The sequence below is a fragment of the Mus musculus genome, chromosome 13 (assembly GCF_000001635.26).
Source record: "Mus musculus strain C57BL/6J chromosome 13, GRCm38.p6 C57BL/6J".
Lineage (NCBI taxonomy): Eukaryota > Metazoa > Chordata > Mammalia > Rodentia > Muridae > Mus > Mus musculus.
In genome coordinates, this window is record NC_000079.6 from 93,388,143 (window position 1) to 93,405,457 (window position 17,315).

A 17,315-nucleotide genomic window follows, 5' to 3' on the forward strand; every position below is an offset into this window, starting at 1 on the left:
GATAGCCAGATCTACACAAAGAAAACCTGTCTCAAAAATGAAAACAATTATAACAAAATACATTTTCTGTCCTAGCACAAAGGTGCTTAAAGGTATTCCTAAGTACTTGGCCGTATATGGTTGGAAGATTTCTTAAGATTGGAAGTTCAAAGCCAGCCTAGGCAACATCCTGTGCAATTCCTATGTATTTAGGGTTTTCGTGGCATATGATTATACAGATTTATTGATTTGCAGTCAGACAATAAACATTTTTAATTATCTTTTGTTTTTAGTAATAAAGGAACAATTTGAAAACTATGGAAATGTTTAAATAAAAATTAATAATATTAGAGATTTAAAATAGAAAATTAAAAATACCAATATTGCTAATAGCAGCAAGAAAACAATTTCTTAAAATTTCTCTATATTGGAAACATAGAAATGCATTTAGCTCATAGGAAGCAGATGTCACCAGTGCCCCTTTTGAAAAGGAAACCAAGTGAGTGAGCTCGGTAGACAGTAGGGAAATGGCTGAGTAGCAGAGTAGTGTTGAGTAGAGCAGGCCCAGATGGCAGATGTGTAGGAAGGAGAGGAGTAGAGCCTGGAGGACGGACTTAGAACACGATGGATATTACCCACTCCTGTGCATACAGATTAACTTTCAGTTTACCACATGAAAAAGGGTGGAGCTCTGCTTGTAATACATGAATGTACTTAGTGATACGATAATTTTTGTAGTTTTTTTTATCTCAATGGAAGCCTGCCTTACTGGCAAACCGCTGGTGGTTAATATCCACTGAAGATCAGTCATGTTTCCATGACTGTATGATCCTTTCCTAGAAAGAAGGTTTGCAGCAGTCCGCTGCATTCAACATTAAAGAATTTATAAAAAGAAGTGCACACTTCCAATTCAGCAGTCTGCAATCTTTGTTTGAGTCAGTCCACTATATATACAGTGAGGTTTTATAAAGTTTATATTATCATCAGCAGTCAGTAGATCTCTTGAATTTGTGGAACTGTGAATTTATATATCAATAGCTTGAGTTTATTTCATTTTTTTCCAAATCCTAGAGAAAAAAAAATCCTTTAGCCTCGTTCCACTCAGTCTTTTGAGGTTTCCCTGGAAAGCTTGAAGTGTTTTTAAGGTCTTGTTCATTTGCCAAGATTTCAAACTGCCTTCTCTATGGCCAGCACCACCATGGCTCAGTCCTTCCAGTGTCTGGCTTTTCTCTGCCTCCACTGCCACCACCTCCTTAATCCCCCACCCTACCCCCCACCGCCTATTTCCTGACTCTGTGTGCTCAGCTGTGGAGTCCACTAAAGATTTGTGAGAGGTCTTTTTGTCATTTAATTCCCCCAGTTTTTAGCTCTTCTAAAATGTTTGAACTCAGGAAAATAAAGCTGAAAGTTCCAGCTGGAGTCTATCAAGCAGTACAGCCATCCTGGCCAGTGCCGTTAGACAGACATGTATAAATCATTGACAGTTAGTGTGACTGCTTTAAGAGAGTGGGTTGTTTCAGTGTTTTGTTGTTGTCCTGTTTGTTGATTTTGTTCACAGGTTTTTTGTTTTGTTTTGTTTTTTAAATCTGTGGGAAAGGTTGTGACTAGCACTGAAAATCCCTTTAAGAAATTTTTAATCAAAGACAACTGTATATATTAAATAACAAAGAATTTTTTAAGTGTGTGAGCATGTCTGGGTGCATGTGGATAGAATATCTTTATGGAGTTGTGGGTAAGTATATGTTGTGGCTCCCATGTTGGGGTTTGGGGTCTGAACTCAGATTATCAGGTTTTCGTGGCAGCTGCTTTGACCTGCTGAGGTATCGTGCCAGCCCATTCCCAGTATTATTATTATTATTATTATTATTATTATTATTATTATTATTATTATTTTAAAATTAGATGCTCCATTTTGTGAACAAGGGTGAAAAGAACTTTGAGGGCTCCAGCAGAAGGGATTGGCTTTCAGAAGAGAGGTGCTGAGTTGAAAGTTGACTGCCCAAGATCAGAATGGTCTTCAGAGGACAATCTAGGCTAGTCAAGTCAAAAAGATAGGCATGAACCTGTTTTAATGTCAGGACAGAGAGAGTTGCCTACTGTCAGAAGTGTACACCTTGGCCAAAACAGATGTTTAGATAGGTTGCAGCCAATGCTTGAAAGACCCTAGGATTTTATTCACCATTGTGGTCTCGTAATGCAGCCCAGTGGTGTAGCACTTGCTTCACATGGACAAGGCCCTGGGTTCAGTCCTTATTAGTGAAAAGAAAAAGAAAAAGAAAATTAGTATTGTTAAAAGCAAACGACATTGAAGGTCATATGCTGAAGGATTAACTTGTTAGCAGTTGCAGACTCTCTAAGAAGACCACAGTTATAATTGAATCGACAGTAGGCACATTCCATTTGTTCAGTCCTAAGCAATGAAGTCTATGTCAGGAAGTATCTTGACACCTAAGCAGAGAGGAAGGCTGGTTGTGAAAGATACACCTCCAGAATGCACAGGGTGATTTGCTGTTTGGAAAGTTGAAGGGAGGTTGGCTTTATTCTAGTCAAGCAGACTTTGAGAGGCTGGTGTCTAAGGCATGGGGAAGGTTGTCTGTAAATGTTTATTTACCTGGTTTCCTCTTGGATAACTAGAAGTGGAGACCTTTAAGGATACTGACCTTTTCCTAGTATATTAAAAGGGTGTCAAGTGTTCATTAAGAAATTATATTATGCTGGGCATGGTGGCGCACGTCTTTAATCTCAGCACTCGGGAGGCAGAGGCAGGTGGATTACTGAGTTCGAGGCCAGCCTGGTCTACAGAGTGAGTTCCAGGACAGCTAGGGCTACACAGAGGAGCCCTGTCTCAAAAACCCCCAAAAAAAAAAAAAAAAAGAAATTATATTACTTTTAGGCTCTTGGTAAATTCTTTGTGAGTGAAAAATTGTTCTCTTTGCCATAAGAGGCACAATTGGCATGAAGTCATTCTAATATCCTAGTTTTTAAGGTATTTTTAAGCATATCTTTCCTTTCAAATTCTATTGTATTTTGAAAATTTATTTGAAAAAAAATCCTTACTTCTAAGAGCAGATGGCCATATGTATACTTTTTTTTTTTTTTTGCCCATATCTATACTTGTATACATGTTTTAGGTTTGGGTTTTTGAGACAGGATTTTTCTGTGTAGCCCCTGATGTCCTGGACCTCACTGTGTAGACAAGGCTGTCTTTGAACTTACAGAGATCCACCTGCCTCTGCCTCCTGAGTTCTGGGATTAAAAGTGTGCATGACTAATATCTGGCTCTCTAGACTTGTATAAATTTTAAGGAAGACTTTTTTTTTAAAGATTTTTTAATAGTGACCTATCACTTGTTTTCCCTAACCTGTCTCTGAGCAGCACAGTCCATCTAATTATCTTTTGGTTTTTGCCATTGACATAAATATTTATCTTAAAAACTTATTTTATGCTGAGAATCTAATAGTCTTTTCCTATAGTAATTCAGACGTCATTACCATCTCAGGTGCTGTGACCTAAGCAGGAAGCCTCTGAGATTGCCACTGAACTGACCCTGTGCTCTCCTTCACTTGCAGGTCACTGAGCTGGAGTGTGTTAGTAGTCAAGCAAACGCTGTGCACAGCCACAAGACAGAGCTGAACCAGACAGTGCAGGAACTGGAAGAGACCCTGAAAGTAAAGGAAGAGGTAGGCCCCGCCAGTCAGTCCTCCACAGTCCGGTTAACCGTGTATACAGCATAGTAGACTCTGTCAGATCTAAAGCACCATCTGGAATAAAGTGAGATTGTGGCTTCTTTTTTTTTTTTTAAAGATTTATTTATTATTATATGTAAGTGCACTGTAGCTGTCTTCAGATGCACCAGAAGAGGGTGTCAGATCTCACTACAGATGGTTGTGAGCCACCATGTGGTTGCTCGGATTTGAACTCAGGACCTTCGGAAGAGCAGTTGGTGCTTTTAACCACTGAGCCATCTCTCCAGCCCTGTGGGCTTCTTTTTTAAGATAAACTTTCATTGAATATTATAAAGCTTGTTCCTGGTTTTCCTGCTCGTATTTCTGTTGTTCTTAGTAATTGTATTGAGCTATGGTGTTGCCTTTTTATGAGAATTGTATTTATATAACCAACAGGAAACTATTAGAGATTAAATTAATTTTTGAAAATTCTTACTTTCTTTGGTTTATATAGTCAAAAAGAGCTATTTTACATACCAAGAGAAATTATTTTATCTAAACTTAAAGCTGTTTATTGACTTGGCTAAAGCCATCAGAATATACTAGTTGATAAAAATCATTCTGAGGTGAGCATATGACATTGTGCCTGTAGTCCCAAACTAGGGGGCTGAGGCAGGAGGGTCTTGAGTTTGAAGCCAACATACATAGTGAGTCGCTACATAGTGAGTTCAAGACATAGACTACAGTGTGAGATCCTGCCCCACTCCCAAGAAAGAAAAACAGAAACCCCATTCTGTTTCAGGCAATGAACTGATGAGGAAACACATCCCTTCTGAACATCAATAAAGGGTGGTGTGTGTGTGTGTGTGTGTGTGTGTGTGTGTGTGTGTGTGTGTGTGTGTGTGTGTGAGTGAGTGTGTGTGAGAGTGTGTGAGTGTGTGTGTGAGTGTGTGAGTGTGTGTGTGTGAGTGTGTGTGTGTGTGTGTGAGTGTGTGTGTGTGTGTGAGTGTGTGTGTGTGAGTGTGTGAGTGTGTGTGAGTGTGTGTGTGTGTGTATGTGTGTGTGTGTGTGTGTGTGTGTGAGTGTGTGTGTGTGTGTGTGTGTGTGTGTGTGTGTGTGTGTTTGTTTGTTTTTAATTACTGTTTCCTAAGAACTAGGATATACTTTCATGGAAAAATTAGTTCTTCCTTCTCCTTATTGTAAGTTAATTGTTGTTAAAGATATTACCTTACCTTTTCCAGGAAATAGAAAGATTAAAACAAGAAATCGATAATGCCAGAGAACTCCAAGAACAGAGGGACTCTTTGACTCAGAAACTACAGGTAAGCTAGCCAAGAAGACATTTATTGATTTCATACAGGGAAGTATCCGTCAGTCTTTCACAACATAATGACTTTTCTGAGCCTTCATTTTTATACATTTTCTTTTTTTTCCTTCTAGTACCTCTGATTCATGCCTAACATTCACACTTCTAGACATTCTTTGATTACTTCATTTAGATAGTTTGTAATCATTAGTGGACATTTTTCATTTTTCCTTGGAAAAATTAAGATACTTTGGAAACTTCTGCTTTTATCATTAAAAGGTACCCTAAATTTAAGGGAAAGCACCTCAAATGGATTTACTTCACTTTAGGAAGCTGCTGGTGTTTGTGTGCTGGGAAATCTGAAATCTGGCATTCCTTGTGCCTTAATGGAGCAAAAGTTAGTGCCTTTTTCCTTTCTTTGGTCTTAATTAATTTTGTCCACTTTTTTTCTACATAGGTAACATACTTCCTGATTCTAATTGACATATGTAAAAGATAATTCAGGGGCTTTTCTCCTACCCCTTTTATTCCCACAATAAATAACACAGAGACCTGGTGTTGTATTAAACACTGCAGGCACTAAGCTGGTCAGGCTTGACCTATTCTAACGCCTCTGTGCTGGCCTGGCCTACCTCCCAGCCATCTTAGTCTTAGCCATCTTGTCTTGTCCTGGCTGCTCCTGCTCCATCAGTGTCCTCATGGTGACTCCCTGGCGACTTGCTCAAGACTAATGCCTCATGGTGAATCTTGTTTTCTCACCTAAACCTCTCTCTTTCTTTCTCTGGGCACAGAAGTCCTGCCTTATCTCTCCTGCCCAGCTAATAGGCTGATCAGGTCTTTATTGACCAATCAGAAGATGATAGAGAACAATGTTTTACAAAATACTGATCCAGAAGATGCTTTGTAATAATGACAGTAACAGAATCTAGACTGCACCCAGATCTCCTGGTATAGCACTTAGCATTTGAATACACAGTGCACAAAAACATCTCCATAGACATACATGTATCCTATGTTGGTGGAAGTTAGATTTAGAAAGATTTTTCAAAATTAATTACTATGCTGCCTTTGCCAGCTTAAACTAGTTGCCTTAAGGAGGGTTCGATTTACTTTAGAATAGAAGCAAGTGGATTCATCAAGTGAGGCCAGTGAAGAGGAAGGTAGGAGCTGAGGGTTAGGAGGAGGAGTGGTGGTTGGGTAGGCTGCCACTGAGCCTCATTCTAGACCTTACTTCCCTCCCCTCACTATCTTAAGTTACAGTTTTTTTCATCATGAGTAAAACTGAACAATTTTCCATGTTTATGGCCATTTATCATTTTTATAGATCTTTAAACTTTTTAAGCTTTGTGTGTTCATATATAGTGTGTATGTGAAGCTCAGAGGACAACTTTGTAGTTTGTTCCCTTTCATCTTCCTATGGGTTCTTCAGACTGAAGGCTGTCAAGTTTGTGCAGCTGACACCTGCTGAGCTGCCTGACCTGCTGTCTGTCTGTCAGTCATCTTCATACATCTTTGGGTGCCAGTTGAGCTTTCACCTTCAGAGCACATGGGCTGCCTCCGGACAGTGACAGCGCATGCTTCAGTCCCAGCTTTGGGAGGAAAGGCAGGCAGAGGCAGACAGATCTCTCTGAGTAGAAGGCCAGCCTGGTCTACAGGGTGAGTTCCAGGACAAAAGAATACAAAACACCCTCAAGCTGCCAGGTCGAGTGCCTGGCTTTTCCCTGTGGTTGAGGTCTTAGCTCAGATGTTAACTCCTCACAGTCGCACTGTTCAAATCCCTAAGTGCCCCTCTCCCAGTGTGTTTTGTGCTCGGTCCCCATGCTTCGTTCCCACCTTATACTTACCACCATTTGAGATGCTCTTATTTGCTCCAATGTATTCTGACATTTCTATTTTGATGTGTTAAGAGAAAAGCTGCGCTGGGCGTGGTGGTGCACGCCTTTAGTCCCAGCACTCAGGAGGCAGAGGCAGGTGGATTTCTGAGTTACAGGCCAGCCTGGTCTACAAAGTGAGTTCCAGGACAGCCAGGGCTATACAGAGAAACCCTGTCTGGAAAAACTAACCAAAAAAAAAAGAGAGAGAGAGAAAAGCTGCAAGAATAAGTCAGTTATATGCTTTCCCCAGCTTTCATATTTTTGCCCTATTTGTTTCATCATTTTGTAGTGCCCCCTCCGACCCTCCTTCGTTCCCTTGTTCTCTCCCTCTTTCTCTCTCTCTTCTCCTCTCACATCCATCCTGCTTTCTCTGTCACTCTGTATGTATGGCTCTCTTCTGAACTGCTTGACAATAAGGAGCACATGTGCTTTTCCCTGTAAATATTGCTTTTTTTCTAAAACTTAAGATGTTCTCTTATATAACCACCAAAACTATTTATCCATATACCTTAGGCAAATGCTTATAATTATCTTAATCTTCTTTATAGCAAATTTATAAATTGTTTTCCACCCAGGTCCCATCCATTCCAGGATCAGGTGTTCTGTCTGGTGGTTACGTCTGCTTTTCTTGGGGAGCCAGCTTTGGCCAAGGAGAGCCTTCAGTCTAGGTCCTGTCCTCTTCATGGCCGTGTCATTCTTTGAAGAACTTCACATTGCAGAGCCAGTGGATATTCCAGGCTCATCTCACAGTTTCTCATCCATGGTCCTAAAATGAGCTATTTTTCTTGCTCTCTTTCCTTCTGGGTGTCTTTGTAGTCTGTGTATGTGCATGGTTTTACTGTGTATAGATGAGCATGCACATGTGGAAGTCTGTGGTTGGTATCAGGAATATGTCCTGCATTGCTTTCCAACTTAGTCATTGAGGCAGGGTGCCACAGACTAACCCCTTTTTTGGGTCTCCTATCTTCGAGGAGTAGGTCTCTAGTTGCAGGTGGGCGAAGGAGTTGTCGAAAGTGGGTGACAAACAGACAGGACACAAGGGAGTGTGCTGAATCTTAATGTAATTTGTCAAATTGAGCATCAGACATGTTATACAGAAGAAAATAGGGAAGTTAGGTGACACATCGGCAAGGTACAAATGAGGTTACCAGATGCTCAATGACTCTTACACAAAACAGAGGAATGCAAACACAAAGACTGGCAGGAACTGGGCAATAAAACAACTGAGACAAAGTCAGCTCTATCTAAGGTCAGCTATAGTCATAGAAGCCAGGTGTGAGGTCATTACACTCCTAGGGCAAGGGCTTTCACACCCAAGTCATGGTTCTAATTAGGGAGTTCTGCTCTAGCTAACCTTCTCATGAATAATGCAATACTCTAAACACAGGTTTAGATCTACTTCCTAAACCATTGTAAATTCCTGTATAAGGGAGTGACTAGGCTTTTATTCTGAGTGATAGTGTGGGGGACTTTCTACTAATAAGTAATGTAGTCTGCCATACATAACTATAATAAGAATTCTAAACTTACGTTGCTAAGCTTGCCCTGAAATTCTAACTCTATGTAGTAGATAGTAAAGCCTGATTTCTTTCACTATCTCTTTTACAATACTAGAGGCAATTCTGAATGTCACTGAATAGGCAACACTGTTACTGAATTCCAAGCCCAGAGTCGGCTCAAGGACTGCCTAGGGCATTGGTGAAGGCCAGGAAGCAAAGTTCGATTTTGCTTAGGTTTTTGGCAAGTCATTGCTTGGAGGCACCTATAACAAAACAATACTGAAAGAAAGCACACAGATCCATTCGCAAGGACAAAATTAGAGCATACGTGCTATGGGATGCCACAGTTCCAGGAGACTACGTTTCCGTGGAAACTCTTTGCCTCGGGACTGCTTCCAGGTTTCTAAACCTGTCAAGCAAGTCACTACTGGAGTGGATGTAGCAGCAGGGTCTCTCAATAAAGCCACAGCACACCCATCTAGGCTTGCTAACCAGCTTGCTCTGGTAACCCCCTGTCTCAGACCTTGTAAGGATGGAGTTAAAACTATCTGCCTTGCTACGCTGCATTTATTTACTCTGGGCTCTGGGGATTCAGACTTCAGCCTCTCATCTATGAGTGTTTTAGCCATTGAACCTGGCATGGGCACTGGGGTTGGAGCTCTGCTCTTGACTCCAGTCCTTCTTCCTAGATCTCCTCATAGTTAGCTCTCATCACATGGACCATGATGTTGTGGTACCTGAGTCCTGGACAGGCAAATTCAAGTCAGCACTCACCACCACCAGTCACGACTCTCTAACGGCCTTACTTTTTTAATATGTCACTTCAAATTACTTATTCATCTTTAAAATGTTAACTTAAGTGTATCGGTGTTTTGCCTACATGTATGTCTTTGCACCACATGTGTGTACCTGGTGCCCCTAAAGTCCATAAAAGGACTAGAGTTAGCGATGATTGTGAAATGCCATGTGTGTGCTGGAATCAAACCCAATCCATGTCCTCTGGAGCCAGGGCTTTTACTGCTCATCCCTGCTCCAGCCTTTGTCGTTGCTGAGAAGTCTTACTCCAGTTGTGGTTCTCTTGCCTTAATACGTTTTGGGCTTGGTTTGCTTGAATGCTATGAGGACTTCTTTTTCTTTTTTGTTTTAAAAAGTTAAATTTACCAATATATTTCTCAAAGTGATTGTTGAAAGTCATTTTTTTCCAAGTATTAGTTGGCCATTTTAATTTCCTTATTCTGCTGGGTGTGGTGTACATCCTTAATCCTAAGAACAGCATATTTCTATGAGTTCAAGGTTAGCCTGGTCTGTGTCACAAGGTACAGCCATCTAGGGCTACATAATGAGACCCTGTGTCAACAATAATACTGTATATCCAAGACCTTCACCTCCAGGTTCCTTTAGGGTCTGAGCTCAGTGGCAGAGAGCCTTACTTCAGTTTTTCTAGATATCCCCAGTGACAAAAAGGTTAGTAAAACATGTTGCACATAGAATTTAAATATTTCTTCTTGCTTATTATTTTTCTTCTGCAACATATCTAATTATACTCATTTTCTGGTTTTCCCTACTTTATATTTCTTTTATTCTCTTGAAATTTTTGTATATAATTAAGGAATAATAACTGAATTTATAAGTGTGAGTAAAAGCTATATTTGTTTTGATTTGATTTACCTTATAATTCAATTCAGGTGGGATTTTCCCATTTTTTTTTTGTTTGTTTAATTTTCTAGTGTTTTTTCACCAATTTAACTAACTCTCCCATTTTTCAATGTATTTTTGTAGCATCCTTATTTTTGTTATTGCTCAATTTTTTTTAGATTTTTTATTTTGTTTATGGGTGTTTTGCCTTCATGTTCTGCCTTTGTATCACATTGTAGTACCCTCGAAGGCCAGAAGAAAGCATTGAATATTCTGGAACTGGAGTTACCTACTCTGTCAGCTGCCATGTGTGTGCTAGGAACTAAACCCACGTCCTCTGGAAGAGCAGCCAAGTGTTCCTAACCCCTTGAGCCATCTGGCCAACCTTGTGTCCCTAGTTTTGGGTGCACAATTCAAGCTCCTTTTTGAATAATTTTATATAAACTTTAATTCAACATGGAATATTATATTAAGAATTTTTTCTGCTTCATAGTTGGTTTCAAGAATTTTTTTCGTTTTACTGAGTTTTTAGTATTTTCTATTGATTGTGCTTATAAATGAGTCCTGTATCTTTGCATTTTTGTGGACAGAATGACAGTTTAAGGTGATTTATAAACTCATAGTTCAAAACACCCTCTTCCGAGGAGCAGTAGGAGATAGGTTGTGTGTGTTTCACTGTTTTAATTTTCCTTTATATAACAAGAGCTTAACTTTTTGTCTTGTTTCGTTTGCCCTTCGTTGTTCCTAGAGACTCCTTGTCTTTTATTCTCTTCTGAAGAGGCTTTGCAAGACTGCCTCACAAGTTTCATGGGGTTATCCCTCAAATGCAGATCTGTTCTGTCCAGCCCAGCTCTTGTTTTAGGGTTAGGCAGTCGCAGAGGTCTTTCTCTGTGCCAGCCCCACACTCTCTCTGTGACCCAGAAACAGACCTGCAGACACTGTTACAATCTCTGATGCTTGTGGTGTTCTCTGTCTTCAGTAAAGTTGAAGTCCTGACATTTGCACAACTTTATTCTCAGTGCATGTTCCTGTGGTTTGTGGAGGATAGCTGGCAGATGTCAGTGTACAAACACTTACTACTTTGTCCACTCAGAAACAGCTTCTACTTTTTTATTGCCAATATCTTCTTTCTAGACATCATTAAGTAAAGACCATTTTACTCATGCTGAATAACTTATCCCTAGTGTCTACTGCATCTGCCCAACAACTAATTGTTAGATAACGTCTTCAAAATACATACATTTCTTTTACTGCTGTGTAGATATGAGTTATTGACGCTTCTCTTGTCGATTGAAATATCCTGATATGTGTAAATGTTCATAGTCTATTATAAGATATATCTTAAGTGCATACTTGATATCTTAAGTATAATCTGCGAGGCAGATGTCAAGACAATTTTTGTATGGCTTTTATTTAGATTGAATGGTGTAGGATTTAAATGTAGTGAAAATTAGTATAGCCGGTCCCATTGGCTATAGTTTTAATATGTAATTTAAAAAAAAAATCTATTTTGAGTCTCTTAACAAAGGAATTTGAGATTCTGTTCTATTATTTTTTTTCATGTGCAGCATGAAATTGGTGGCCCTCGTGTGCCTTAAAGATGAGGAAATTAACTGACAAAAGCAATGGTAGAAGGCAAGCCCGGGGAGAGCAGCAAAGGCCAGAAGGAGACTGGCGAGTGCTGGCTGTCACTTCAGTCACACTACTTGGCCCCTACTCTCTAGGTTATCTATTCTTACCTAGAACATATTCTCCCCATCTAAAAATAGGTCACAGCCATCTGTATAGTGTGAGTGCTGCTATGTTACCTAACTAGTACATTTCCTACAGAGGCCTGTCTTGGAGTAGGACATTCATCTAAAGAGTATAGTGCGGCTTTAAACAACTGAAGAAATAGTGTTTTGTGAGGTTCCATTTAAAATGTTTGGATGTTACATTGGGTGGAGAAGAGAACAAGGGGCCTTTCATTTCTAAGGGACGCTGTAGAGGGCAAACTGGGCAGTGGCTGTGAGCTGGACATGATGAGGAGTGACGTTCAGTCTATTTCTGTAGCTGGAAACATTCAATCCTTAAGCTTGTTGAAATGCAAAAGAACACTCTGCAGTCATGAGTGCAATTTTCACATTTGATCACAGGACTTCTTCCTCTCTAATAGTTTACAGCCTCTATGGATTTAGCTTCTAAATTTATTACTATTAATTTCAAATTTTTTATTAGATGTCTTCACTTTGCAGATTATTCGAAGATTGATTAAAAACATGCAAGACTAACGTTGAAGTGGCTAACATCAAGTAGCAAACACTTTGAGATTGTACTGGGCTGTTAGACTCTTAAGTTATAAACTGTAGCTGTGCTGTTTCCCTCTTGATTCTTCTACACATTGGAGCTCATCTAAGCATGCTATAATGTCAGATCACATGGTTATGATGAGGATTATCAATTGTTACTTTTCTTTTTTTTTTTTTTTGGTTTTTTGAGACAGGGTTTCTCTGTATAGCCCTGGCTGTCCTGGAACTCACTCTGTAGACCAGGCTGGCCTCGAACTCAGGCTGCCTCTGCCTCCTGAGTGCTGGTATTAAAGGCGTGCGCCACCACTGCCCGGCCAATTGTTACTTTATTTAATGTTTTCAAATCAGTTTACCCAAATCTTTTTCTCAAGACTTCAATGTTTTAATTACATTTATATATTTATTATGTGTTTGCCACAGTGGATTGTAAATTTCCACTATGTGTGTATGGTGTATGTGTATGTGAGTGAATGAGTCAAGGTCTCACTATGTAGCTATGGGTGTCCTGAAACTCACTCTGTAGACCAGGCTAACCTTGGTCTCACAGAGATCTATCTGCCTCTGCTTCCCTAGTACTGGTGTGCAATACTATACCCAGGTTGTGAGTTTTGGAAACAAGAATCTTTATCTGGTGAGCATCTTGCTGGCTCTAAACGCTTCCATTTTTGAAAATATTGTGAAAAAAAATAATATGGAGAAAAAAGTATTCCTAATGCAAACAGCAGAATTCCTTCATTTACATCTTTATTTCTATGTGTATGAATGTTTTGTCAACATGCATATTTATGTACCACATGCATGCAATGCCTGTGGAGGCCAGAAGATGGCATTGGATTCCCTGGAACTGGAGTTACAGATGGATGTGTGCTGCCATGTGGGTGCTGGGAATTGAATCCTGGTCCTATAGAAGAATAGCCAGTGCTCTTAACTGCTGAGCCAACTCTAAATTTGATTTTTTTAAAGCTTAAGCTAAATCATCACTCATGTAATTTTGGCTTTTTGGACTTGCTTCATTATCTAGTATTTGCCATAGATTTTGTGTTGTCACAAAATTTTGCTTTCTTGTTGTCATTTCTCTCTTTCCTGGATTGCCAGCATAGAATTGGCAACTTTATACTTCTGTTACATGCAGTTACTGTATCTATGCATTTTAGTCTCTAGAGTTGAACAATTATATATTCTTAAACATACATTCCTTTGATCCTGACTGTGAGATCAGGATCAGTATAAGACCAAGTTGCACTCTCATTTTAGGGAGTTGCTTCCTTTCTAACTCTAACTTTAGAGTTACTGGTTAGAACTTACTTCCTTCTTGTCTCTGCCTACCCTCATCTTATTTCTCAGTTACGTAGGAGTAGCAATAAAATGGAGTTGTACATAATCTTCCACAACAAGGGTGTTGTGCTTGCCCTGTAACTGCATGGCGTGAAACAGGAGCAGCGGTTTGCTATTGATGAGAGGTCAGGTGTATCATAACCAAGCCGTGGCTTTCTGAGATGGCTGAATACAAATCTCCTTAAATTGTATGAAGTTGAATGTCAGAGGCACAGCCTGATTGTCAGACTTACAGGAGGACACTAGGAATGGTAGGAATGCATTGTCGTCTGAAGGATGAACTGACATGTATGTGTGTTATACTTTTCTTTCTGAAGGAAGTTGAAATTCGAAATAAAGACCTGGAGGGGCAGCTGTCTGACCTAGAACAGCGCCTGGAGAAGAGCCAGAACGAACAAGAGGCTTTCCGCAGTAACCTGAAGACACTCCTAGAAATTCTGGATGGAAAAATATTTGAACTAACAGAATTACGAGATAATTTGGCCAAGCTACTGGAATGCAGCTAAAGAGAGTGAAATTTCAGTGCCAATAGATGGAGAGATGCTGTCTGTCTTCCTAGGACTGTTTGGGCTCCGTACCAAGATTGCACAAAATTTTTTGAATATCATTCCTCCAGGAGGAGGGTGTTTTGAAAATTGGAATTGTATATTTCAGTATAAATTTTAGAATTTAGCTTATAGCTAGTTGGGGAAAAAAAAAGACATGAAAAACTTGAACTACAAATTACCTCCATGTATATTGGCCATAGTTAACTGGAAAGTTATAAGTAGACACTTTAATGCAATCTTTTCCCCCTGATATTAGCCAATGGGAGAATTAACAATGTCTGGGTCCCTTCTCCTCTTTTGTTCAACACAGTGAAGATTATATGCTTTTTAAATTTATTTATGATATCTACAGCTGTGTTTTGTGCAAAAACTTAGTAATGGAAGCCCTGTCTTTGTTGTTATCTGAATAATTTCTCAGGATAATTTTTCGCTGCTGAGAAAGGGCCATTACCAATTAATCCTTGCCAGGAGTTGGGGAGCTATGCCTCTAAGTGAAACTCACTATCAACGGGTGTCTGGAGTTCTTCCCTTTTTGTACTGAGAGTGTTTTCACTCTAGTGACTACTCTGGTACACTCTGCTATCTCCAATCTTGTCTGTTATATAGTTTACTTTTCCATATTGATTCCATGTATTTATGAGAGGATACTGTCTCCCAGTTTATTATACATTTTAAAGCCAACTAAACAAAGGCAGCTGAGTCCCTCAGATATTTTTCTTTTTAAATTTATAGTAAATTTGACACACAGAACTGAAATACAGCAGTCCGTCCTTGACGGTTTAGTCTAGCAATGTTAAGTATATTTACAGAAAATATGCAGTTACATTTATTTATATATTTGGCAAGAAATCTTTTCTGAGTGATCAATGCATTTCAATTTATGAAAAATAATGGTTAGGGGGCACTGTTTATTATAGATAATTTTAAGGTATATAACTGTTTTCAAGGACGGCCACTTCCACCTAGCGGTCAAGCCGAGAGGACTGCATCTAAATTGTGACTGTGGCAGATGGGTCTTCACAGAAACCATGTCTTTATTCAAACTTCACAAGGCTATATTTTGAACTGTTAACTAGGCATTTCAAAACAGGAGATACCTTCAACAGACTCTTCTCCAAGAGCAGGTTTTACTGTTTTTTTGATGTAATTTTAAGACATTTAGCAAACATGCATTTCTTTATATGATACATTTCTTTCACAAAACAATTTAAAAGTAAGCCAAGTGCTGCCTGCTCTGCGAGTAGGAACTGCATCAGAATCGTGTATCTTGCTGTACAATGCCTGTGATAGTGAAGAGGGTTCTTCTTAGTGTATGCTTGGGTACCTAACTCTGGAGTCAATGAATGCACCCAATTTTTTTTGTTTGTACCCCAAATGATTGAATTGTTAAATACAAATTAAGCAGATTAACCCATCTTTCTCACTCAAACAGATTCTTTAGTATGTTTTATATTTATGTGTATGTATGTCAATACATACATACTAATTTATATTAGAATGAAAATAAATCGTTTGTTTCTAAAGGTAGTTTCTACAGTAAGGTGTCTCTGACACATGTGTATCAGACACTGGACCACCATGTATTCTCTGTGCTATTCCATCCTGCCTGTCACCTCCATCAACCTTAGGGTATTTCCCTCACCTGTCTATTATAGAAGGAATCTTTTGGGTACACATGCTCAGAGATGAGATACTTCTCTGAGAAATCAGGTAATAAAATTTATTTGATGGATAGAATTTTGAAAACATATGATTTTATCTATGAGTTTCTGAATATCAAAGAATACCACGTTTTCATTTAAATAGAGGACTAACACTAGGGATCAGGGAATTTAGTTATGAAGAGTTTCAAAAAAAATCCAAAAAAAAAAAAAAAAAAAAAAACAGTGTAAGCTGTTGATATGGTAAGCGAATTATTTTAATGATGTAATAAAATATTTTTAAATTTTGGCATAGTGATCATTTAATGGGAAAATAACTCACCAAAATGTCTCCACTTGAATTGTACTGATAATGTGAGGCATATGTGTAATTCAATATATACATATACCTATATGTATATACAGAAATTATTTTTAATATTTTCCTACTGCTGTGAAATTTAAAATTGGAAAATTTTGTGAGTGTTTTCCATGTCCAATAGAGCCTAATTGTTTCTTTTTTTAGTAACTTAACAATCTCTTGAGGGCTGCACCTATAAATTCCCAGCTTGTCAGTAGACATGTACAGTGTTTGGGATAAGGTGGACACAAGTGCACATATAAATAAAACCTTCTTCTTGACTATTTTAAACCTTCACTCACATGAGGAGAGCCTCTAGAAATCATAGCCTCTGAGCTATAGGTACGTCACTCACACAAGGAGAGCCTCCAGAACTCATCGCCTCTGAGCTATAGGTTGTGTGCCTACTGTAGCTTTTCCACCGCTGTATTATATAGACATTTGCATATTAAAATTTGATTTTTCCCAGAGATAAATATTATATAGTGTATCTATATTTAGATCAAACTGTGGTAATATATTGATCAGAACATAGTGTTGGGGACTATAGCCTGAACATGTGGACTTGCAGTGACCCAGGAGGAGAGCAGGGGTCAGTCCCATCTGTGTATAAGTTATTATAACTATGAAATCTTGTACAAAAGCAAAAACTGGAAAAAAAACAAAAATACAGTTTTTATTTTGAAATACATTTGTTCTCTGGAGAATGTACTTGATCGTCTCCTCAGTCTTCTAAGGCTACTTAAGCGTTTAAGGGACGGCAGCGTTTACTTCAACCCTACAGGTGCTACTGGATTCTGCATTAGTATGTGATGTTTTAAAATCCTAACTTTGACATAAAAGGTTTTATAAGTATTTCCCTGCCTGGAAAATTAGTTTTTATTCTTCTTTCTTCATCCCCTTCTCTCGCTCTGCCTCTCTAGACTTAAAAATGAACATTCATGACATTGCATTGCTCCTTGTCCCTAAAGGAACTTTGCAGCACCCTCAGAACTGCGATGCTCTGTTGTCTTTGGACGTTGGGAGCAGTTAGGGGAGGAGCTTGTCGCTTGTCTTTTCAGGTGACTCTGAAATGGTAAGCTACCACATGACCTTTAAGAAGCCATTGCTTTCCTCTGTTAAGATTGCATTATCCTTCAGCAGGTAAGCCTCCACCTTCTGTGCTGTTGTTTGCCTTTGGAATGT

At 39.0% G+C, this 17,315-nt stretch overlaps 1 protein-coding gene across 3 annotated transcripts in view; it reads left to right on the forward strand.

The window, feature by feature from the left end:
- The window catches only part of Homer1 (homer scaffolding protein 1), a 101,373-nt gene extending 84,386 nt beyond the window's left edge, over positions 1 to 16,987 (forward strand). For all 3 annotated transcript variants that reach the window (NM_147176.4, NM_001284189.2, NM_152134.3), the window contains 3 exons: positions 3,549 to 3,659; positions 4,886 to 4,966; positions 13,899 to 16,987. In NM_147176.4, coding sequence (NP_671705.2) covers positions 3,549 to 3,659; positions 4,886 to 4,966; positions 13,899 to 14,087 — 381 coding nt within the window. In that variant the 3' untranslated portion in view covers positions 14,088 to 16,987. The remainder of the gene's footprint in view (positions 1 to 3,548; positions 3,660 to 4,885; positions 4,967 to 13,898) is intronic.
- The last annotated feature ends 328 nt before the right edge of the window (positions 16,988 to 17,315 follow it).